General features: G+C 42.6%; 1 protein-coding gene and 1 long non-coding RNA gene across 2 annotated transcripts; both read left to right on the forward strand.

The window, feature by feature from the left end:
• Positions 1-481: 481 nt before the first annotated feature.
• LOC140355865 (uncharacterized) lies at positions 482-16,325 on the forward strand. Its single transcript, XM_072440505.1, has 7 exons — positions 482-802; positions 887-1,260; positions 4,134-4,175; positions 8,330-8,524; positions 8,636-8,755; positions 9,615-9,893; positions 14,622-16,325. The coding sequence occupies exons 1-7, from the start codon at positions 544-546 to the stop codon at positions 16,323-16,325; spliced, it is 2,973 nt and encodes a 990-aa protein (XP_072296606.1). The 5' UTR covers positions 482-543.
• Positions 16,326-21,173: 4,848 nt separating this feature from the next.
• LOC140356745 (uncharacterized) lies at positions 21,174-23,321 on the forward strand. Its single transcript, XR_011926088.1, has 4 exons — positions 21,174-21,845; positions 22,171-22,318; positions 22,507-22,665; positions 22,977-23,321. It is a non-coding gene; the product is annotated as an uncharacterized lncRNA (long non-coding RNA).
• The last annotated feature ends 1,973 nt before the right edge of the window (positions 23,322-25,294 follow it).

Genomic DNA, 25,294 nt, shown 5'->3' on the forward strand with positions numbered 1-25,294 from the left:
TTGAGAGACGCCTGCCGTGTGGGGCGGGCTGCGGCCTCATGAGTTTGAGTCCGGCTTTCACCTGTTTGCTGCATGTCGTTCCCCAGTCTCATTCCCATTTCCCACTGCACTGTCCTGTCAAAGCCTACAGTCCAAAAAAAAGTACTCAGAATGTGAAATACAAAGGATCAAACATGACTCTCCCACTTTACCCTCATTCACACAAACACATTTAATTGTTAAATTAAATCAATGTGTTACATTCATTAAATGTTGAATGTAAACATGTTTGAATGACAGAGCTCTGGCTAGACTTGTTTGATGCTGTCGGTCCTCACCCAAAGCCAGAGCCTGTTATACTGTCCACATTCTTATAGAAACAGTAAAGTTCTGTTCGTTTCATAACTCACTGAAGCTTGTGAAAATGACTTATTTTTTCCATGACAACACCACTCTCAATGGTGATAAGGAATTGACAAAAGTATAAGTTATTTATTTAACCCTATTATTACTTAACATCTTCTTTTTCTGTGTTCATGGCAGATCTAAAAGTCCATCAGAAGAATGGGGTTCACCTGTGACCAGTGTGGAAAGACATGGAGCTGTTCTTCTGCGCTCAAGAAACACTACAGAACTCACACAGGAGAAAAACCATACGAGTGTGACCAGTGTGGAAACATTTTTCCTACAGCAAGAGCTCTCAAAATACACACTAGTATCCACACTGGAGAGAAACCTTACAGCTGTGATGTTTGTGAGAAGACATTTTCAAGCTCAAGCTACTTAAAAAAACACATGAGAGTCCACACTGGAGAGAAACCTTTTAAGTGTGACCAGTGTGAAAAGGCTTTTAGAACATCACCTGAGCTCTCGAATCACTACACAACCCACACAGGAATAACACTAAATGAGTGTGACCAGTGTGGAAACAGTTTTTCTACAGCAAGCGCTCTCAAAAGTCACACCAGAATCCACACTGGAGAGAAACCTTACAGCTGTGATGTTTGTGAGACGGCATTTTCCCAGTCAAGCAGCTTAATAACACACATGAGAATCCACACTGGAGAAAAACCTTACAGCTGTGATGTTTGTGAGACGGCATTTTCCCAGTCAAGCCACTTAACATCACACATGAGAGTCCACACTGGAGATAAACCTTACAGCTGTGATGTTTGTCAGAAGACATTTTCAATCTTGAGCAGCTTAATAAAACACATGAGAGTCCACACTGGAGAAAAACCTTACAGCTGTGATGTTTGTCAGAAGGCATTTTCCACTCAGGCAGCTTAATAAAACACATGAGAGTCCACACTGTTGAAAAGCCTTAGGCCTAAGGCTTTTATCAGATGCATGTGTTTTCATATCAAACGCCTGCTAATGTTCATGTTTTACCATAAATGAGCTCATCATCTGGACACTGTTTTTTTTTTTTCCCAACTCCTTCATTGAGTCATTCTCAATATGTGGATGTAGTCTGAGAATGCAAATATTTATTCTACTCTATGAAGGGTGTTTACAATTTCACTTGAGATTACTCTCCTTTGTATCCTAACTGTAAAGGGCTATCAAAACCCTTATGTTAGCTGATGTTAGCTCCCTCATCACTGAGTACCTGATTAGCGTCAGAATGGACAGGGCTTTTCCCGCCCCATGGCTTCAAGACACTATTGTATGCGACCGGTATGTTTAACGTTAAATTTCTATTCAAAGAGCTCTTTCTGAACAAAATGGCCTCTGTAGGACATATGTGTCCATAGAGACCTTTAAGAGACATTACCTTTTCATAATTAAGACACTGTTGTAGAAAGCAAAGCAAAGTGTTGGATGGGTGGAAGAATGTTCCCCATCCCCCATGGACCAACAACACTGTCTTCACCACACCCCCCTCCCCCCCTTTGGGTCAACACCTCTGATGAAGAACACAGAGGACACCAAATGGGTCCAAGGACCTGACCCCTGTGGAGAAGTGGAATCGTCCACTGTAACAAATCCTCTTGTTCTGCTGGTTGGAAACTTTCTCAGGATGAAGTCCTTAATGACTGTATTTCACATTTAAACTGACTTAACGTTTACTGTGTGATCTAAGCTTGTAAATAAATCATGCTTTAGTTTAGTTTGCCTTAAGAACTGTGTTAGAAATGTGTTTATGTCATATTTAATGTACTTGCTAATGATGTGTGGGAGGGGCTTCCATTGTCTCCCACGTCTCAGCACTGTGCTCAGAATGTCAAATCTTCGAACGCTAAACTCTGAGCAAAGACCAGCGCCACAGACGGCTCTAAGGACCCAAAGATCTCTGAGGAGGCCTTGATCCACATCTGGGCCTTCTCTTGGACACATGAGACCTGAGAGTGGCTGAAACTTGCAGAGTGGCATTAAAGTGAGGTTTCATCCAGATTATTTTAGAATTAATCAAAACTTACTTTTCACGTTGATCCCAGACATAGCTGGTGTAATTAATGTGTAATTACTTGCTTTGATATTTTTGTTTATTAAACTACACAAAATCATTCCGGTTTATAGACTTTTTATTGATCTTTTTTTTTTAGAGTTATAGTTGTCAGTCAATGGATAAAGTTTTTCAGAAAACGCGACTCGGTAGGTATTAATGTTTTGCTGAACAAGCTTCAGATTTTGCCCTTTTTAAATTTAAATCTGAACAATAACTTCCTAAAATCCTAGTCCCAGAGAATATTGTCCATAACAAACACCATGTTCAAGCACAAGGGTGTCCATCAGTGCACGTGGCACCAGGACGCATACTTCCCAACTCTCTTGGAGATATTTATTTAAAAAAATAAAAATCAACCTTTTCTACTAGCCTTTACTTTGGTAGCAAAGGCGAGCGGGGGGAGCATACGGGGGACACGGGCGCCGCCATGTTTGTTGTGATTACGCTGCTGAGCGTTTCCATCCCAGAATTCAACGCAGGTCAAATTTAATCCGAAATCTACACCATGATAGTGAACGACATGAGCGTTAACAAAGATAGCGGCGCCAATAAGGATAAATCGACTGATGAAAATAAATACCGGTTCTACAATACATGGTTTGTTTAATATAGAAATATACTATGAAGCGTAAAGTGGGACGAATATGCATCCGATGAGTCATGTGGCTCGCCTCATTAGTGTTATTTTCGGTTAATTCTGATAAAATTTGAAATCTCCCGCATAGGGGGCAATCTCCCATTTTTTAATGTGTTATCTCCCCCCTGGGATGGTAAATAATTTGGGAAGTATGAGGACACCCTAGGCTGGAGATCAATTATCGGTTTCGTTGTCGTGTCATCTGACCTCCGGCCACGTGTCTTGGACACTCGGGTGAAGAGAGGAGCAGAGCTGTCAACTGATCACCACCTGGTGGTGAGTTGGATCCGCTGGCGGAGGAGGAAGCTGTGCAGACAAAAGCGCATTGTGAGGGTCTGTTGAGAACGTCTTGCGGAGCCCTCTGTCAGTAGGGTCTTCAACTCACACCTTCGGAACAGCTTCTCCCATTTCTTGGGGGAGGCTGGGGACATTCAGTCAGAGCGGACCATTTTCGTGACCTCCATCGTCGATGCGGCTGCTCAGAGCTGTGGTCGCAAGGTCTCAGGTGCCTGCAGGTACGGCAACGCCCGAACCCGGTGGTGGACACCGGAAGGGATGTTGTCAGGCTGAAGAAGTAGGCCTATCAGGCCTCTTTGGCTTGTAGGACTCCTGAGGCCTTTGACAGGTATCGGCTGACCAGACGAGCCGCAGCTTGTGCTGTCGCTGAGAAGAGTTTGGGGAGATCATGGAGGAGGACTACTGGTTGCCCCCAAAGAAATTCTGGAAAACCGTCCGTCGCCTCAGAAGTGGGAAGCAGTGCTTCACCAACACCGTTTATGGTGCGGGTGGAGACCTGCTGACCTCGACTGGGGATGTTGTCGGGACGGTGGAAGGAATACATTGAGAACCTCCGTAATCCCACTACCACATATTCCGAAGAGGAAGCAGACTGAAGACTCTGAGGCTGACTCGTCCATCGCCCAAGCTGAAGTCATTGAGGTTGTTGGCAGACTCCTTGGTGGCAGGGCTCCTGGGGTGGATGAGATCTGCCCTGAGTACCTAAAATTTTTCTGGATGTTGTAGGACTGTCTTGGCTGACACATCTAAGTGTCTCTGGACTGGCAGACTGGAGTGGTCATCCCTCCGTTCAAGAAAGGGGACCGGAGGGTGTGTTCCAACTACAAAGGGATCACAGAACCTCAGATTCAGGAGGAGCAGAGTGGTTTTTGTCCCGGTCGTGGAACACTGGACCAGCTCTATACCCTCCATCGGGTGCTCGAGGGTTTATGGGAGTTTGACCAACCAGTCCACATGTGCTTTGTGGATCTGGAGAAGGCTTTCAACCGTGTCCCTCGGGGTGTCCTTTGGGGGGTGCTCTGGGGCTACGGGGTCCGGGGCCCTTTGCTCAGGGCTGTCCGGTCCCTGTATGACTGGAGCAGGAGCTGTGTTAAATTAACTTGTTTTGACTTTATTCGGCTGGATTGAGTGTTTTCGTCGTGTCGTGGCGATGTGTCTTGGCTCTGAGTCCCCCGGCTCCGGCCCCGCCCCCCGGCTCCGGCCCCGCCCCCCGGCTCGGGGCCGGCGCCGTACCGCGTTTCCACAAAGGAGGAACTCATGAAACTGCGGAGAACAGTCGTCTTACCCGGAGATCGTCACGTTATCCCGTCGCAATACTGACCTAACCTAATACTGATGTGCAATTCTGTCGTATGTGCAATTACTGTGAAATTCATGTGCAATCTATGTGCTGTCGTGACACATATTCATGTGCAATTACTGTCGGGATCACATGCAATGGTATTTATTTATTTATTTATTTGTCTATGGGAGTTTTTATTTATTTATAGGAGATCTTCTACTGAAAGTGTTTTTCAGACTTCCTATAAGTGATCTGTTCTTCTGTATCTACCTCTGTATCTACCTGCGTTGCACCAATGAAATTTCCCCATGTGGGACAATAAAGGAATATCTTATCTTATCTTATCTTACATTGGAGTAAGTCAGACCTGTTCCCAGTGCGTGTTGGATGCCAGGGCATCCCTTTGTCACAGGTTCTGTTTTTTGTTTTTATGGACAGAATTTCTAGGCGCAGTCAGGGGTCGGAGGCTGTGGTCAGGGGTCGGAGGGTGTTCGGTTTGAGGACCACAGGATTTAATCTCTGCTGTTTGCAGACGATGTTGTCCTGATGGCTCCATCAAACCCGGACCTGCAACATGCACTGGGACGGTTTGAGCCGAGTGTGAAGCGTCTGGGATGAGAATCAGCACCTCCAAATCCGAGGCCATGGTTCTCAACCGGAAAAAGGTGTCTTGCCCTTTCCAGGTGGGTGGGGAGTCCTTGCCCCAAGTGGAGGAGTTCAAGTATCTCGGGGTCTTGTTCACGAGTGAGGGAAGAGGGAACGTTAGATTGACAGTTGGATCGGTGCAGCGGTCTGTTGTGGTGAAGAAGGAGCTGAGTCGAAAGGCAAAGCTCTCAATTTACCGGTCAATCTACATTCCCTCACCTATGGTCATGAGGTAATATTTTGAATAATTGGTTAAATCCAACTGAACTCTTTGCTTTGAAAACCACTGCAAATATGATGACGGTTCAAAACCATGAACCATTTGCTCAATATTCAAACCCATTTTGGGCTGTATTCAAAATCAGAGCGTATTAAAAAAAAAGTCAAAATGTGTCCTGTTGAGTTGTGCTGTAGACCTTTAGTCGAACAATCGATCAATGGTGTCTTTGTCAAATTCATTTTGGGTTCTTTTGAAGGATTAATATTCACAACAACAGAAAAGAATAAACAAGTGAGATACTGTGAGATTTGGGAGTGAATTATGGGTTCATTCTGTCGTTTTTCATGTAAATACACTGGTCGTTTTCTATAAAAATAAAAAAAAATATTTGCAATAGTGTGAACTCCTGTGATCTTGTGGTGTTGTCGTTCCACTTTGGGTTAAATACATGTTCTGTTAGCAAAATATATAAAATCAATGTTGTTTTTAAGTTGGGCTGAATTTGAATATTAAGTTTATTGTTGATGGTAAAAAGTTCAAACCTCAACTAACACATTTAAACACATTTCTGTTGTATTGAAATAATATTGTCTGATTATCGTTATCAGGAATTAGATAAAGATTTTTGTCACTATTTTTGCCTTAGTCTTATCATAAAGATACTAAATAGTTTTGCCCGCTTTAATCGTGTCTACTGCACGGTTTTGGCCGTAGAGGTTTAGGTTTATAGTTTTACTTCCTGTTTGTAATTTATGACGTCACACTAGTGAATTACCCAGCAACCACTTTTTGATTCGACAAATAGAAATATATGAGCGCTCCTTTATTTTGTTGAATTAACATTTATAGGGTGAAAAACAGTTGTTTTGTGTAAATTATACATCTACTCTGGCTGGACCCTAATGTGATGTCACTTCCTGTCATTTACTATAGATTTGTTTGTACTTTTCCTTGCATATAGCCGCTCGATCGGTGTAAAACTAGGGTTCATATGTACAACAGATACAGACACACCAAATAAAAACCTGTAACGTGCCCTTTGAACTAGGGACTGTTGAATGTGGTGTCGATGAGTCTCGCAGGCCTGTTTGAATAGAACGGTTTGGCGTCTTGATTGTGTGTTACAAAGTTGCGTGTCTCTCATGTAACGCGCCTGAGCAGACGTTCAGCCCAGCGCTTCCGTTTTGCAGCGTATAAGGAAGAAAACTGTCTGGATGTTGCCAGAGCCCATTATTATAACACTTTCCGAGCCGGGCCACGTGACAGATGATTGAACGCTTTTCTTTCAACACTGACGATTTCAGTTTGAGTTGAGTTTGTCTTATTAAAAGCAGACTGACTTTTAACACAAAAAATAGTCACATTTCTTTCTCCATTTTGCTAAAGGTGTGATTTTTGTTCGTCTCACTATTAAATCTGCAAGTGAAAAGTAACGTTAAGGCTCAATTAATGAAAAAAATATGACAATCACAGTTATTAAAACCATAACTGTAATCACGATTATTCAAACAATTATTTGTTTTAGAGCAGGGATGTCAAATTTTACCGTTTTGATTAAATATCACGATTTAATGATTGATCACGATTATTGAGACTGTGACCAAACAACAGTGACAGTGAATTTCCCTGGGAGCGCCCCGGGTTTTTGCCTCTGTGACACAAGCGGTGTGCTTGGCCTGCCGATACCTGTCAACGGCCTTAGGAGTCCCATAAGCAGAAGAAACCTTATCCCTTACGCCATCCCGTACTTCCGGCGTCCACCACCAGATTCGGGGGTTGCCGCCTTCCTAGATTTTTAAAGATGAATATTCATTAAAAACCTATAAAGGGTTAATTTGAAAAAGTAAAAAGTGTGTATGATACCTGGAGACAAAAAGTACTAAAAAAAAAACTTAGATTTGACTTTCTAGTTTACCTGATTTAGAAGCTATTACATTTTATTATTATTATCTAATTAGGGTTGAATTGAAAAAAGTACAAGGTGTGCTTGATACCTAGAAATTAAACCTACTATAAAAGACTATAGAATCTATTGAAAGAATTCATTGTTTTTTGAAGGTGAATATTCATAAACTACCTGTCCTGATAACGAGACTGTGACTGGGGCTTAGCATCGGACCTCTTCTTGACTGGAAAACATCATAATGGCCAATGTGAAACCTGTGGAAAAGAAGAAACTGTCCCCCATGTTTTAATGGAGTGTAACAGGTTTGCAGTTCAGAGGAGATCACTTTTGTCCCACTTCTTTGATCTGGGGTTTAAATCTGTGTCAGTGAAGACTTTGCTTGTCCCCTCTTTGCATCAGCAGGTGTACAGAGCGTCATAACGGACTATCACCAGTGAGAGGCAGCAGTGCTCTGTGTGGTGCGTAGTCTGCCGGAAATACATTGTTACCTGCCTGGCTGGCCCCTTGAAGAGAGAGGGTGGCATTGTGGGTAGCCGGAAGTGTCTTGTTGTTTTTGGGTCTGTTTTTCGATGTTTTTTCGTCGCGCGCGTGTCTGCCACCGCTGATCCGTATGTCCTGCATTCCGCTTCATGTAACCAAATAAAATCGTGTTGCAACGAGTACTATGCCTGCTCAGCCTCTGTACCACGGTTAGGAGTTTACTGGGCAGGGGAAGTATTAATAAATCCGGAGGTGGAAATAAATTTGGCCACGTCCCGGAAGGGACCTGCGCGCTAATGTATAGCTTACATAGAGATATCGTTCTACTGACGCGCGCAGATCTCTATTGGTGGTGCGGAGGCAAAGTGCTTCACCATGCATTAGACGGCAAGAATGAAGGTCCTTGTGCCCTAGTATCTCTCATTGTGCAGGCAGTCGTGTTTCCCATGACAGCTAACGACATTTTGCAGTGGGCTGATTCTCCTGTCCGGATGGCAGAGAACCCACTGCGTCCCATGAGATCGGTAGGGAAATCCACTCCCTGGCTGAGTGAAGCTGACCCAACCTACGTCGATGCCATAGGAGTCCCACGGGGTGTACCAGACGAGTATAAAATCAGTAATCAAGTGGCCGCAGGATTTGAATCATTCTTTTGCCCGTGGTGTACTATAAATAAAAACGTTGATAGAATGAATTACATCCATTATAATATTCAGAAACTGGGTAATTTTTCCCAGGAAGGGTTCACTGCTGTACACGAGCAGCTAGCCGCTACCTCTCTGATGGCCTTCCAGAATCGTATAGCCTTGGACATGCTCTTGGCAGAGAAAGGCGGGATTTGCGCCATGATACGGGAGGTGCAATGTTGTACTTTTATACCGAATAACACACGCGAAGGGGGCCGTTTGACCCAGGTTGTTGACGGATTACGCACACTAAATAAAAAGATGAAAAAGCATTCGGGGGTAGACACATCCATGTGGGATTCATGGATGAATTATTTTGGTAAATGGAAAGGGTTAATGTCGTCTGTGATACTCTCCCTCGCCGTTTTCCTGGCCATCCTGGTCTTGTGTGGCTATGGCTGCATACCCTGTATCAAGACCCTCATGGTGTCTTACCCACCTGGTGGAACGAACGATCGACGGCTTTGTGGCTCAGGCAGGAGGAGGTCAGTATATGTTGATATGTTGGTGCCAAAGGAAGATGCTGTCCTCCCGGAGGAAGAGGAATGTTATCTACTCTAACCTTTCCCTTTGTCTAGTGTGCTGCGCTGTGCTTTATTTTTCAGAGTTGTCTGGTGAGCCGAACAATGGGAAAGTTTTGCAGTTCTGTAGTAGACATGTTTATATTGATGCACGGTTTTCTCACCAGTGATTCTATGTGAATTATTTGATTATATATGGGTTCTGATTGTGATCTCCTTCAGATATCAACAGGGGGAATGAAGTATATTGATTATGCTACTATGTTTGTTACTTATGCTCATGTATCGCTTCATTCTTCTGCCCAGTCCAGATGAAGGGAGATCGGAGGGTCGGAAAAGAGTAGTGAGAGAGCAGAATAATCCTAAAGTAATCCTTCAATTTAAAACTGAGAGTGAGTTAGGAAAAATTGGAATCTTGGCGCTGTCAAGGGAGATAAAGAAGATATTGGGGGATGTAGCATTTGCCAGTGTTGAGAGATGGTAATCTACTGATTGTGTGTGATTCGGAGGCTCAGAAAAACTCAGCAATGCAGATTAGTAGCATTGGAAAGATGGCTGTAAGTGAGTTTAAGGTTGTTGGAGAAAGGAAAGGAGCACGTGGAGTAGTCACAGGAATCCCCCTGGATGAAGATCTGGATAAGTTTAAAAACAGTTTGGGTGCAGGGGTGGATTCTGTTAAGAGATTGATGAGATGGAGTGATGGCCAAAGAATTCAGAGCATGTCGGTTTTATTGGAATTTAAAGATGTGCTTCCTGAGAGAGTGAAGGTCGGCTGTTTGAGTTTCCTGGTAAGAGAATATGTCCCTCCTCCACTCCGGTGCTACAAGTGTCAGCTTTATGGCCACATAGCAGCGGTGTATAGAGGGAAGCAGAAATGTTTAAAATGTGGAGGTGAACATGAGATTGAAGAATGTGAGGAAAATGCTCAGATTAAGTGCTGTAATTGTGGGGGACAGCACACTGCGACGTTTGGTGGATGTGAGGTAAGAAAGAAAGCTGTACAAATTGAAAAGGTAAAAATGTTGAATAACATCTCGTATGCAGAAGCTGCAACGAAGGTCCAAATACAGAAACGAGGAAACACTGCTGACACCAGTGTTGTTCCAAAAAGAGGAGGAACAAGTATAGTACTTGCTGTTGATGACTTGGTAGTATTTTTGTCTTATGTGATAAATTGCTCTGAACAAGTCAAACGTAAACCAGACAAAGCTAAGATGATAGTAGAGGGGGCGGAGAAATTCTTGGGTGCTAAAGGTATCTCTTGGGAGCTAATGAACAAAAGGTTAGAGGGGAACAGTAAGGCAGGAGGAGAAACAAGTGAGAAGACCTGATTATACTGCAGTGGAATGCCAGGAGTCTCATTGCAAATGGACAGGAATTTAAAGGATATGTACAAGATAGTAAGGTGAAACCGGATGTCATTTGTGTTCAAGAAACCTGGCTAAAGCCAACATTAGATTTTGTTATTAGAGGGTACGAGTGCGTTCGAAGGGATAGGCAAGGAGGAAATGGTGGAGGATGTGCAATATTTATCAGGAATGGGATCAGTATAGAGTTTTAAGTAAAGGGAAAGAATTATAATTCATTGTGATAGAAGTGTGGGGGAGAGTTCTTCTATTAAGAGTGCTTTTTAAACTTCCTATAAGTTATCTATCCTTTTCCTCTGAATCTACCTGCGTTGCAACAACAAAATTTCCCCATGTGTGGACAAAAAAGGAATTTCTTATCTCATCTTAAGCGTTTAACACTGGAGGGTCTGCAGGATTTTATGGTTCATCTTGAGGGCAAATCTACATGTTGTGGTGATTTTAATGCTCATAGTACGTTGTGGGCATAATGATGAGAATGGGTTGGTGATAGAGGATTTAATGGATATGAAGGGTCTTGTATGTTTGAATGACGGGAGTGGAACTAGATTTAATGCTGGTGTCAGCGGAACCACCTCCTCATCAACGCGGGGAAGACCAAGGAGATGGTGGTGGACTTCCACAGAGGCCACCCCACTGCCCCCTCACCAGTGAACATCCAGGGACGGGACATTGAGAGAGTGACTCATACAAGGACCTGGGTGTTCATCTGAACCACAAACTGAACTGGACTCATAACACAGACGCACTGTACAGGAAGAGCCAGAGTCGGCTCTACCTCATGAGACTCAGGTCTTTTGGAGTGACAGGGCCACTCCTGAAGACCTTCTCTGACTCTGTGGTGGCATCAGCTCCTGTAGGTGTGGCCTGCTGGAGCAGCAGCATCACAGAGAGGGAGAGGAAGAAGCTGGACAAGGGTCCTGACTAGATTCACATCTATGCTGGACCATGAGTGTCGCCCCCTGCAGGACACTGTCCGCTCTGGAGAGCAGCTTCAGAGAGACTGATCCAACCTCGCTGTGTGAGGGAGAGGTTTCACAGGTCTTTCCTTCCTGCTGCTGTCAGACTGTATAACAAACACTGCTAGCCCTGAACATGTGCAATACTGATTTAACCATGTGCAATACTGTCATATTCATGTGCAATTACTGTCATACTCATATGAAGAAAGCTATGTGTGAGACGGGGGTGCGGAGTGTGCGCTGCGTCGCACATTCTGGCCATCTTTGCGTACAGAACTTGCTTTCCCAACATGGCGTGATAGACACCGTGGTTACTGCGAGGATGAGTGTAGGTCGCTTCAAACACTGGCCCCTGGCCTACTCTCGACTCGACAACAGATGGATTTCATCAAGAAAAACATACGTTTTATTATTTAAGCCCAAGAGTATTAAGAGTGCAGTTCTGAAAAGCACATTATGGCCTTACTTTATGACACTGTTGCAATTTTAATACACTTTGTTTATTTGTTTACATGCTTCTGGGGATTTTAAGTTGAGCTGCTTTTTTATTTAATTCAAATTCTGCACTATTGTTTCTTATTCAAGCTACCTCAAAAAAGGTGCACTGTTAAAGTGTTAAAAAATAAAATAAAAACTGCGACAACCTGCATTTGTGCATTTAAAAAAAAAAGTTACTGTACTAGGGAAAGAAATCCCGCACACTGTCTTACTTGCGAATAAAAATGTATTGGTAAAGAGGCAACGTTTCGGCAACTGGGCCTTCGTCAGGCAAATGGGTAACTGAGGATGGGACAGAGGTTTAAATAGGAGTGGCCTAAAAAATAGGAGTGGCCAATCACAGATGTTAAAGGTCCCATAACATGCAAAATCGACTTTTCAGAGCTTTTAACCTTCTTACATTGCTATTTGTGCTTCATATTTGTCCAGAGTGTTTTTTTGATTGATTCCCGCAGTGTTTAGCTATATTACAGACTATCTCCTTTCCACAAATCTCCAAACTGACGGGCGGTGGGGCAAGACCGCGTCATAAGGGCAAGCACGCGTCATTAGCCCCCCTCACCCCCCGCCTGCCGCCTCCCGCCCCCTTCCCCCCGGCTCCGCGCTGCTGTCTCCCTTCAAGCTCATTCCGGAGTTTTTCTGCTTCGATTTACGAGGAAACACGGCTCAAAGAGGCCCAAAACGTCATTAATGATATCGCACTCTTTACTCTTATAACAATGGTGAAGGTTTATGTGGCACTTGATGCAGCAACCGGGAAAATAAACGGAGAGAAGTTCTATCCGATACGAAAAACCAGGAAATAAGAGCGCGATGGACATAAGACTTTTTTATCCATCTCTATCTCTATAGATAGATAGATAGATAGATAGATAGATAGATAGATAGATAGATAGATAGATAGATAGATAGATAGATTCTCACTCATTCGCGCGGAGCTGCGCAGCGCGGAGCAGACAGCTGTGGGGCTACGTCACGGGTGGGCGGGGCACACACGCTCTCTGAGACTACGTCACGGGTTGGGCGGGGGAGCCAGATCGCTCTTCGCAAGGTTGGGGGCGAATATCAAACCAAGCCGTTTGCATTTCCGGGTTGGTGAGGGGGTCCAAGGTCTGGGTGATATTTCTTAACTATTATGTTAAGGCTGTTGCACAACCCTTATTATTACCAATTATACACTAGACTACACTAGACTACGAAACGTGAAAAAAAGCATGTTATGGCACCTTTAATCACAAAACGATAAACGATAGACAAATAGTGACACCTCATGATGAATTACACATACGTCAAAAATAGTATTAATCACTATTTTTTTGAAGGCCCAGTTGCCGAAACGTTGTCTCTTTACCAATACATTTTTATTTTTATTTGCAAGTAAGACAGTGCGCAGGATTTCTATTATTATTATTATTATTATTATTATTATTTTATATATATATATATATATATAATTCCACAAATGTTCCCAATCATTGTGTTCACACGTGCTATCACAGGCAACACAACACCGCTCTGTGACGAGTTCTTGCTGGTTTGCTCACGGCAACAAACCACACTTTTTTGTCGCTGCTCTGAACAGCTGCAAGTTCCCCGAGTTGATCTGGCGCTGTACTCACACCACGTTTGTGAAATATGTTTGCTCATGTAACGGTTATATGATTAAATCCCACGGGCGCATACATGGATGCGCCCGTGGGTAAAACAAAACTAATCAAATGTGTGGTGATTTTCATAGCTTACGATGCCCACAAATGTTTTTTTCCCCGCAGCTTTTGAGTTTGCTCTCACAATTTGACATTCTCGAAACATACGGCCAGTAAATATGCAATAAAATGTTTAAGGTCTGGTTTTCATTATTTTGAAATCCAGGTCGAGTTACCGGAAACACACATTTTTTTCTTCTTATGAAGTTCTCTCAGGTGTGAACTGTTGCCCAGTCAAGTGACCCAAACTGCCATTTTTAGAGCCAATTACCTTCCCAGGAATGTTGTGTAGAAGCATTGCGACTCCTGCTGACCAATTTGTTCCATAACTAAAATATATTTTGTCTCCCCAACATTTTTCATCAGTGTTTTTGGTGTGTGTCTCTTGAAGAAGAAAACGATGTGCTTTGGTTTTAGTCGAGTCTCTCAAACCCCGAGCATTGAGAGACGCCTGCCGTGTGGGGCGGGCTGCGGCCTCATGAGTTTGAGTCCGGCTTTCACCTGTTTGCTGCATGTCGTTCCCCAGTCTCATTCCCATTTCCCACTGCACTGTCCTGTCAAAGCCTACAGTCCAAAAAAAACTCTGGAAAAAAAAGTACTCAGAATGTGAAATACAAAGGATCAAACATGACTCTCCCACTTTACCCTCATTCACACAAACACATTTAATTGTTAAATTAAATCAATGTGTTACATTCATTAAATGTTGAATGTAAACATGTTTGAATGACAGAGCTCTGGCTAGACTTGTTTGATGCTGTCGGTCCTCACCCAAAGCCAGAGCCTGTTATACTGTCCACATTCTTATAGAAACAGTAAAGTTCTGTTCGTTTCATAACTCACTGAAGCTTGTGAAAATGACTTATTTTTTTCCATGACAACACCACTCTCAATGGTGATAAGGAATTGACAAAAGTATAAGTTATTTATTTAACCCTATTATTACTTAACATCTTCTTTTTCTGTGTTCATGGCAGATCTAAAAGTCCATCAGAAGAATGGGGTTCACCTGTGACCAGTGTGGAAAGACATGCAGCTGTTCTTCTGCGCTCAAGAAACACTACAGAACTCACACAGGAGAAAAACCATACGAGTGTGACCAGTGTGGAAACAGTTTTCCTACAGCAAGAGCTCTCAAAATACACACTAGTATCCACACTGGAGAGAAATCTTACAACTGTGATGTTTGTGAGACGGCATTTTGCCGGTCAAGCAGCTTAATATCACACATGAAAGTCCACACTGGAGAGAAACCTTACAGCTGTGATGTTTGTGAGAAGACATTTTCAAGCTCAAGCTACTTAAAAAAACACATGAGAATCCACACTGGAGAGAAACCTTACAGCTGTGATGTTTGTCAGAAGACATTTTCAAGCTCAAGCAACTTAACATCACACATGAGAGTCCACACTGGAGAAAAACCTTACAGCTGTGATGTTTGTGAGACGGCATTTTCATACTTGTGCAGCTTAATAAAACACATGAGAGTCCACACTGGAGATAAACCTTACAGCTGTGATGTTTGTGAGAAGGCATTTTCATGCTCAAGCCACTTAACATCACACATGAGAGTCCACACTGGAGAAAAACCTTACAGTTGTGATGTTTGTGAGACGGCATTTTCCCAGTCAAGCAGCTTAACAACACACATGAGAGTCCACACTGGAGAGAAACCTTACAGTTGTGATGTTTGTCAGAAGACATTTTCATGCTCAAGCAGCTTAACATCACACATGAGAATCCACACTGGAGAGAAACCTTACAGTTGTGATGTTTGTGAGACGGCATTTTCATGCTCAAGCAGCTTAACATCACACATGAGAATCCACACTGGAGAGAAATCTTACAGCTGTGATGTTTGTCAGAAGACATTTTCAAGCTCAAGCAGCTTAATAAAACACATGAGAGTCCACACTGGAGAGACACCTTACAGCTGTGATGTTTGTCAGAAGACATTTTCAAGCTCAAGCAGCTTAATAAAACACATGAGAGTCCACACTGGAGATAAACCTTACAGCTGTGATTTTTGTGAGAAGGCATTTTCAAGCTCAAGTCACTTAACATCACACATGAGAGTCCACACTGGAGAAAAACCTTACAGCTGTGATGTTTGTGAGAAGGCATTTTCAAGCTCAAGCTGCTTAAAAAAACACATGAGAGTCCACACTGGAGAGAAACCTTTTAAGTGTGACCAGTGTGAAAAGGCTTTTAGAACATCACCTGAGCTCTCGAATCACTACACAACCCACACAGGAATAACACTAAATGAGTGTGACCAGTGTGGAAACAGTTTTTCTACAGCAAGCGCTCTCAAAAGTCACACCAGAATCCACACTGGAGAGAAACCTTACAGCTGTGATGTTTGTGAGACGGCATTTTCCCAGTCAAGCAGCTTAATAACACACATGAGAATCCACACTGGAGAAAAACCTTACAGCTGTGATGTTTGTGAGAAGGCATTTTCAAGCTCAAGCAACTTAACATCACACATGAGAATCCACACTGGAGAGAAACCTTACAGCTGTAATGTTTGTCAGAAGGCATTTTTCCAGTCAGGCAACTTAACATCACACATGAGAGTCCACACTGGAGAGAAACCTTACAGCTGTGATGTTTGTCAGAAGGCATTTTTCCACTCAGGCAGCTTAATAAAACACATGAGAGTCCACACTGTTGAAAAGCCTTAGGCCTAAGGCTTTTATCAGATGCATGTGTTTTCATATCAAACGCCTGCTAATGTTCATGTTTTACCATAAATGAGCTCATCATCTGGACACTGTTTTTTTTTTCCCAACTCCTTCAAGAGTCATTCTCAATATGTGGATGTAGTCTGAGAATGCAAATATTTACTCTACTCTATGAAGGGTGTTTACAATTTCACTTGAGATTACTCTCCTTTGTATCCTAACTGTAAAGGGCTATCAAAACCCTTTTGTTAGCTGATGTTAGCTCCCTCATCACTGAGTACCTGATTAGCGTCAGAATGGACAGGGCTTTTCCCGCCCCATGGCTTCAAGACACTATTGTATGCGACCGGTATGTTTAACATTAAATTTCTATTCAAAGAGCTCTTTCTGAACAAAATGGCCTCTGTAGGACATATGTGTCCATAGAGACCTTTAAGAGACATTACCTTTTCATAATTAAGACACTGTTGTAGAAAGCAAAGCAAAATGTTGGATGGGTGGAAGAATGTTCCCCATCCCCCATGGACCAACAACACTGTCTTCACCACACCCCCCTCCCCCCCTTTGGGTCAACACCTCTGATAAAGAACACAGAGGACACCAAATGGGTCCAAGGACCTGACCCCTGTGGAGAAGTGGAATCGTCTACTGTAACAAATCCTCTTGTTCTGCTGGATGGAAACTTTCTCAGGATGAAGTCCTTAATGACTGTATTTCACATTTAAACTGACTTAACGTTTACTGTGTGATCTAAACTTGTAAATAAATCATGCTTTAGTTTAGTTTGCCTTAAGAACTGTGTTAGAAATGTGTTTATGTCATATTTAATGTACTTCCTCATGACCTGCTAATGATGTGTGGGAGGGGCTTCCATTGTCTCCCACGTCTCAGCACTGTGCTCAGAATGTCAAATCTTCGAACGCTAAACTCTGAGCAAAGACCAGCGCCACAGACGGCTCTAAGGACCCAAAGATCTCTGAGGAGGCCTTGATCCACATCTGGGCCTTCTCTTGGACACATGAGACCTGAGAGTGGCTGAAACTTGCAGAGTGGCATTAAATTGAGGTTTCATCCAGATTATTTTAGAATTAATCAAAACTTACTTTTCACGTTGATCCCAGACATAGCTGGTGTAATTAATGTGTAATTACTTGCTTTGATATTTTTGTTTATTAAACTACACAAAATCATTCTGGTTTATAGACTTTTTATTGATCTTTTTTTTTTAGAGTTATAGTTGTCAGTCAATGGATAAAGTTTTTCAGAAAACGAGACTCGGTAGGTATTAATGTTTTGCTGAACAAGCTTCAGATTTTGCCCTTTTTAAATTTAAATCTGAACAATAACTACCTAAAATCCTAGCCCCAGAGAATATTGTCCATAACAAACACCATGTTCAAGCACAAGGGTGTCCATCAGTGCACGTGGCACCAGGACGCATACTTCCCAACTCTCTTGGAGATATTTATTTAAAAAAATAAAAATTGACCTTTTCTACTAGCCTTTACTTTGGTAGCAAAGGCGAGCGGGGGGAGCATACGGGGGACACGGGCGCCGCCATGTTTGTTGAGATTACGATGCTGTGCGTTTCCATCCCAGAATTCAACGCAGGTCAAATTTAATCCGAAATCTACACCATGATAGTGAACGACATGAGCGTTAACAAAGATAGCGGCGCCAATAAGGATAAATCGACTGATGAAAATAAATACCGGTTCTACACTACATGGTTTGTTTAATATAGAAATATACTATGAAGCGTAAAGTGGGACGAATATTTATCCGATGAGTCATGTGGCTCGCCTCATTAGTGTTATTTTCGGTTAATTCTGATAAAATTTGAAATCTCCCGCATAGGGGGGCAATCTCCCATTTTTTAATGTGTTATCTCCCCCCTGGGATGGTAAATAATTTGGGAAGTATGAGGTGTCGTGTCATCTGACCTCCGGCCACGTATCTTGGACACTCGGGTGAAGAGAGGAGCAGAGCTGTCAACTGATCACCACCTGGTGGTGAGTTGGATCCGCTGGCGGAGGAGGAAGCTGTGCAGACACAAGCGCATTGTGAGGGTCTGTTGAGAACGTCTTGCGGAGCCCTCTGTCAGTAGGGTCTTCAACTCACACCTTCGGAACAGCTTCTCCCATTTCTTGGGGGAGGTGGGGACATTGAGTCAGAGTGGACCATTTTCGTGACCTCCATCGTCGATGCGGCTGCTCAGAGCTGTGGTCGCAAGGTCTCAGGTGCCTGCAGGTACGGCAACGCCCGAACCCGGTGGTGGACACCGGAAGGGATGTTGTCAGGCTGAAGAAGTAGGCCTATCAGGCCTCTTTGGCTTGTAGGACTCCTGAGGCCTTTGACAGGTATCGGCTGACCAGACGAGCCGCAGCTTGTGCTGTCGCTGAGAGGAGTTTGGGGAGATCATGGAGGAGGACTACTGGTTTCCCCCCAAAGAAATTCTGGAAAACCGTCCGTCGCCTCAGAAGTGGGAAGCAGTGCTTCACCAACACCGTTTACGGTGCGGGTGGAGACCTGCTGACCTCAACTGGGGATGTTGTCAGGACGGTGGAAGGAATACATTGAGAACCTCCGTAATCCCACTATCACATATTCCGAAGAGGAAGCAGACTGAAGACTCTGAGGCTGACTCGTCCATCGCCCAAGCTGAAGTCATTGAGGTTGTTGGCAGACTCCTTGGTGGCAGGGCTCCTGGGGTGGATGAGATCTGCCCTGAGTACCTAAAATTTTTCTGGATGTTGTAGGACTGTCTTGGCTGACACATCTAAGTGTCTCTGGACTGGCAGACCGGAGTGGTCATCCCTCCGTTCAAGAAAGGGGACCGGAGGGTGTGTTCCAACTACAAAGGGATCACACTCCTCAGTAAGGTCTGTTCCAGGGTACTGAAGAGGAGAATACGACTGATAGTCGAACCTCAGATTCAGGAGGAGCAGAGTGGTTTTTGTCCCGGTCGTGGAACACTGGACCAGCTCTAGACTCTCCATCGGGTGCTCGAGGGTTTATGGGAGTTTGCCCAACCAGTCCACATGTGCTTTGTGGATCTGGAGAAGGCTTTCAACCGTGTCCCTCGGGGTGTCCTTTGGGGGGTGCTCTGGGGCTACGGGGTCCGGGGCCCTTTGCTCAGGGCTGTCCGGTCCCTGTATGACTGGAGCAGGAGCTGTGTACATTGGAGTAAGTCAGACCTGTTCCCAGTGCGTGTTGGATGCCAGGGCATCCCTTTGTCACAGGTTCTGTTTTTTGTTTTTATGGACAGAATTTCTAGGCGCAGTCAGGGGTCGGAGGGTTTGGGGACCACAGGATTTCATCTCTGCTGTTTGCAGACGATGTTGTCCTGATGGCTCCATCAAACCCGGACCTGCAACATGCACTGGGACGGTTTGAGCCGAGTGTGAAGCGGCTGGGATGAGAATCAGCTCCAAATCCGAGGCCATGGTTCTCAACCGGAAAAAGGTGTCTTGCCCTTTCCAGGTGGGTGGGGAGTCCTTGCCCCAAGTGGAGGAGTTCAAGTATCTCGGGGTCTTGTTCACGAGTGAGGGAAGAGGGAACGTTAGATTGACAGTTGGATCGGTGCAGCGGTCTGTTGTGGTGAAGAAGGAGCTGAGTCGAAAGGCAAAGCTCTCAATTTACCGGTCAATCTACATTCCCTCACCTATGGTCATGAGGTAATATTTTGAATAATTGGTTAAATCCAACTGAACTCTTTGCTTTGAAAACCACTGCAAATATGATGACGGTTCAAAACCATGAACCATTTGCTCAATATTCAAACCCATTTTGGGCTGTATTCAAAATCAGAGCGTATTAAAAAAAAAAGTCAAAATGTGTCCTGTTGAGTTGTGCTGTAGACCTTTAGTCGAACAATCGATCAATGGTGTCTTTGTCAAATTCATTTTGGGTTCTTTTGAAGGATTAATATTCACAACAACAGAAAAGAATAAACAAGTGAGATACTGTGAGATTTGGGAGTGAATTATGGGTTCATTCTGTCGTTTTTCATGTAAATACACTGGTCGTTTTCTATAAAAATAAAAAAAATATTTGCAATAGTGTGAACTCCTGTGATCTTGTGGTGTTGTCGTTCCACTTTGGGTTAAATACATGTTCTGTTAGCAAAATATATAAAATCAATGTTGTTTTTAAGATGGGCTGAATTTGAATATTAAGTTTATTGTTGATGGTAAAAAGTTCAAACCTCAACTAACACATTTAAACACATTTCTGTTGTATTGAAATAATATTGTCTGATTATCGTTATCAGGAATTAGATAAAGATTTTTGTCACTATTTTTGCCTTAGTCTTATCATAAAGATACTAAATAGTTTTGCCCGCTTTAATCGTGTCTACTGCACGGTTTTGGCCGTAGAGGTTTAGGTTTATAGTTTTACTTCCTGTTTGTAATTTATGACGTCACACTAGTGACCACTTTTTGATTCGACAAATAGAAATATATGAGCGCTCCTTTATTTTGTTGAATTAACATTTATAGGGTGAAAAACAGTTGTTTTGTGTAAATTATACATCTACTCTGGCTGGACCCTAATTAGGCCATAGGCTGTAGCCTGTATCGTTCAAGTTCGCTACACCTGTCACAAGACTAAAAAATGACTTCAAATATAAAATTATCATTGTACCATTATCTCATGACCAAAAGTTCTCCACTCGCATCGCGCCAGTTTTTTTACGGCGATAACTCAAATGCGGAACTATATTCTCAGCCTGATAGCGCAATATCCCTACGCCTGAATCATTCCGCCTCTGAATCAGCCAATCAGGGGAGAGATTACTACAACAACATCAAACATGGCTGCTCCCGTGGAGCGTCATGTTGTCACTCGAGCCGATAGAAAACACTATGAAAATATGGATTACACCTGCATCACACACATTTCATCGGTAGAAAAAGAGCAAACACAGCCACAGACTGTTGTCCGCTGGAGGAAGCTGGTGACTTGTGCTCAGAAGTGAATAGAAATCGATGGAATAGACCGCGCGTTAGCGGCAGCTGTTTGTGTACACGATGACGACTTCGCCAAACAAAACTATCCTACGTCTTCTGTGGCTTCTTCGGACGGAAATCTTTCTTATTTTCTGGAGAGTAACAAGCCAGGCTTTCACCCTACATGCTTTAGACGTTTCACCCTACATGCTATAGACGTTTCACCCTACATGCTATAGACGTTTCACCCTACATGCTATAGACGTTTCACCCTACATGCTATAGACGTTTCATTGACAAGAAACGAATTACTAGTGCTGAAAAGCTTGCGGCAATACAGTCGGTCTGTGGGCAGCATGGCGAGGGTGAGAAGGTGAATCTACCACATCAACTCTGCCACCTTCTCCCAAACGACTGAGATCTACCACAGATGTAAAGACAAAATCATCTAAAAAGTCAAGCGTACTTCCTGCAGTTTGCATCATTTGCAAGAAGGTTGATCGCTGTATCAAAGAGGCTCACAAGACAAAGAAAGATAAATTGGTCAAAGCTGAAACTTTAACTGCTGGTGAGTAGATTATATATTGATTCTGGCATGTGTGTTTTCTCTTGCTCGTGGTAAATAGGACTAATCACAGTGAAATAAGTTGGCCAAAATATACATAGATAAGATAAGATATTCCTTTATTGTCCCACATTGGGAAATTTCATTGATGCAACGCAGGAAGATCCAGAGGTAGATGCAGAAGAAAAGAACAGATCACTATAGGAATATGTGCCTAGTTTATTACATGTAGGTGTAATGTATGTAAGACTGTATGATGAGAACTTTTGCGATTGTTTACTGATTGTGCTCACCCTTGATTGAAATTCTTTTACTTCTCCTTTACTAGGAAGTTTGGTCAAAGCAGCTGAATCAAGAGCAGATGAATCCATCCTGATGTGTACCAGAGGTAAAGATTGTGTTGCCATTGAAGGCACCTCTATCACAAGAGGTGTTACAAAGAATAGCTTTCTGACAAAGAAGACAAGTGATGAAAGGTAACATTTTGGTAATCAAATAAAATATATATTTCCATATATTTAGATAAATTCATAATTTAATTGAAAATAATTGTAATGACTACACGATAATTTTAAAGACGTTTGAATCAAAGCAAATTTCTGTTTGTAGTGAGCTAGTATATTTCAATCACTGACCAATCACTGCATTTCCTTGCTTTATACAGGTGACCTAAAGTCTGGGAGTACGGCGATGCATATACAGCATTCTGTGACACTGTCATCCGGACACAACTGATTGAAAACCAGGAAATCCTCAGAATGAAGAAGCTCTTGTCCCTGTTCCAGAAATTCATCAAAAAACACCCAGGTCATGGAAGTTACCGGTAATTAAATTATTCTTATTGTTTATGAAAGAAAACAATAGAAGATCAGATAAACATCACAGCTATGTTTATTCATGAAATTTCATTCAAGATCAAACCAATCCTGTTAGCTACAGGAGTCTACATATTTCCATTCATTTTATTTATTTATACAGGGAAAACCCAATGAGAAAAGTGGTTACCCTGTTAAAACACAACACAAAATAAACGGCAAACATAGGATACTAAAACACAAATAAAATAATTCTAAAACACAAATAAAATAGTGATCTATCAATACTGAATTTCTATTCCTTCTCTAATTTTTACAGATCCGATCTTCTGAAGAAGAGATTACAGCGAGACTTCCCACAGCTGAATTTCCACAAACCACCAAGAAGAAACCTGAGTGAAATGGTTTCCACGGAGACTACAGGACTTCTCCACCAGGATTTTTCAACTGAAACTGATATGTCAGTTTCTGAGATGTCATGTAGTGATGGAGAAATGGTGCCAGAAAGTGGTAAAGATGCTGCACTGCGAGAGCTCTCAAGGACAGTTTACTGAAACAAGCGGTCAAGAGTGCCTCTAATATGGATGAAACAAGCGGTCAAGAGTGCCCCTAGTATGGATGAAACAAGCGGTCAAGAGTGCCCCTAGTATGGATGAAACAAGCGGTCAAGAGTGCCCCTAGTATGGATGAAACAAGCGGTCAAGAGTGCCCCTAGTATGGATGAAACAAGCGGTCAAGAGTGCCCCTAGTATGGATGTAAATCTGCCTCCTACACAAGAGGATCTAAATGTTTCCTCTGCCAGAAAGATTGTGCCAATTGAACTTTATAACTTACTAGCTTGGTGTGTAGGTGCTAGTGATGAATTGACATTGTCTAACATGGTAATGTATCCGAGGAGGTTGATCTTTGTTTACTGTCAATTTGCCAAGATATATATTTGTCCTCAAAAGGTAAAAATCAAACCAGTGTTGTACTTACACATTTTGACATCAATCATACTTATATCATTCCTCTGTTTGTATGTATAGCCTATTCTGCAGAAAGTTTGCCTTACACTAGATCGAAAGATACACATGTCAATTAGCCTGTTTATCACGATGTAAATACTGCTTTTATGATTGTAATTATTTGTTCATATTGAAAATACATTACATAAAATTATATCCGTTCTATAGAATAAAACTTTTACCAATAGCCTATGTTTTCTTTCTTCAAATGGGCAACTGGTGTTGAAAGGGTTAAAATACTACTTTTAGATTATGTTTTTATAGTGTAGTATGAATCAAGACTAGAGAATTTGTAATTGTTGAAGCATTCAGTTGAATACTAAATGTGGAGTAAGAGTTTAAGTGCGTAACGATAACATGCAAAATTGTTAAAACTGTTTTTTTAACTTACGTTTGCTCTTAAACTAAAGCACCCAGAGTCTCACAACTTTACATCCTCCAAGAAAGTAGTTATGTCTCTGAGAATCTGAATTTCTGAAGTAATCAAAGAATGAAAAAAATAAGAAGGTATGAAGATGGGTGTACACCCCAATTTGTCACATATTTGGGTAAACTGGCAACTTCGACACCTATTTTCTCAAATACTGGCAGAAATCATGCGGAGAACTTTTTCCCCCAGCTCAAGTACATCTTTGAGATTGGAAAACCACTTTTGAAAAGTAGTCTTGATGTGGTGGAGCGAAATTCATTTTCTAGCCACATTCTGAGTTACAGCCTATGGCCTAAATGTGATGTCACTTCCTGTCATTTTCTATAGATTTGTTTGTACTTTTCCTTGCATATAGCCGCTCGATCGGTGTAAAACTAGGGTTCATATGTACAACAGATACAGACACACCAAATAAAAACCTGTAACGTGCCCTTTGAACTAGGGACTGTTGAATGTGGTGTCGATGAGTCTCGCAGGCCTGTTTGAATAGAACGGTTTGGCGTCTTGATTGTGTGTTACAAAGTTGCGTGTCTCTCATGTAACGCGCCTGAGCAGACGTTCAGCCCAGCGCTTCCGTTTTGCAGCGTATAAGGAAGAAAACTGTCTGGATGTTGCCAGAGCCCATTATTATAACACTTTCCGAGCCGGGCCACGTGACAGATGATTGAACGCTTTTCTTTCAACACTGACGATTTCAGTTTGAGTTGAGTTTGTCTTATTAAAAGCAGACTGACTTTTAACACAAAAAATAGTCACATTTCTTTCTCCATTTTGCTAAAGGTGTGATTTTTGTTTGTCTCACTATTAAATCTGCAAGTGAAAAGTAACGTTAAGGCTCAATTAATGAAAAAAAAATGACAATCACAGTTATTAAAACCATAACTGTAATCACGATTATTCAAACAATTATTTGTTTTAGAGCAGGGATGTCAAATTTTACCGTTTTGATTAAATATCACGATTTAATGATTGATCACGATTATTGAGACTGTGACCAAACAACAGTGACAGTGAATTTCCCTGGGAGCGCCCCGGGTTTTTGCCTCTGTGACACAAGCGGTGTGCTTGGCCTGCCGATACCTGTCAACGGCCTTAGGAGTCCCATAAGCAGAAGAAACCTTATCCCTTACGCCATCCCGTACTTCCGGCGTCCACCACCGGGTTCGGGGGTTGCCGCCTTCCTAGATTTTTAAAGATGA

The sequence above is a fragment of the Eucyclogobius newberryi genome, unplaced genomic scaffold (assembly GCF_026437365.1).
Source record: "Eucyclogobius newberryi isolate DKJ021-1_F unplaced genomic scaffold, fEucNew1.0.hap1 SCAF_12, whole genome shotgun sequence".
Taxonomy (NCBI): domain Eukaryota; kingdom Metazoa; phylum Chordata; class Actinopteri; order Gobiiformes; family Gobiidae; genus Eucyclogobius; species Eucyclogobius newberryi.

What these genes read in the sequence shown, in the direction of transcription:
- LOC140355865 (XM_072440505.1), top strand. Translation starts at nt 544, where the DNA reads ATGGGGTTCACCTGTGACCAGTGTGGAAAGACATGGAGCTGTTCTTCT. An exon ending in AGAAGGCATTTTCCACTCAG is followed by an intron (nt 1,261 to 4,133) that starts GCAGCTTAATAA and finishes CTGGACTGGCAG; the next exon opens with ACTGGAGTGGTCATCCCTCC. An exon ending in TTTGCGCCATGATACGGGAG is followed by an intron (nt 8,756 to 9,614) that starts GTGCAATGTTGT and finishes TGTGATTCGGAG; the next exon opens with GCTCAGAAAAACTCAGCAAT.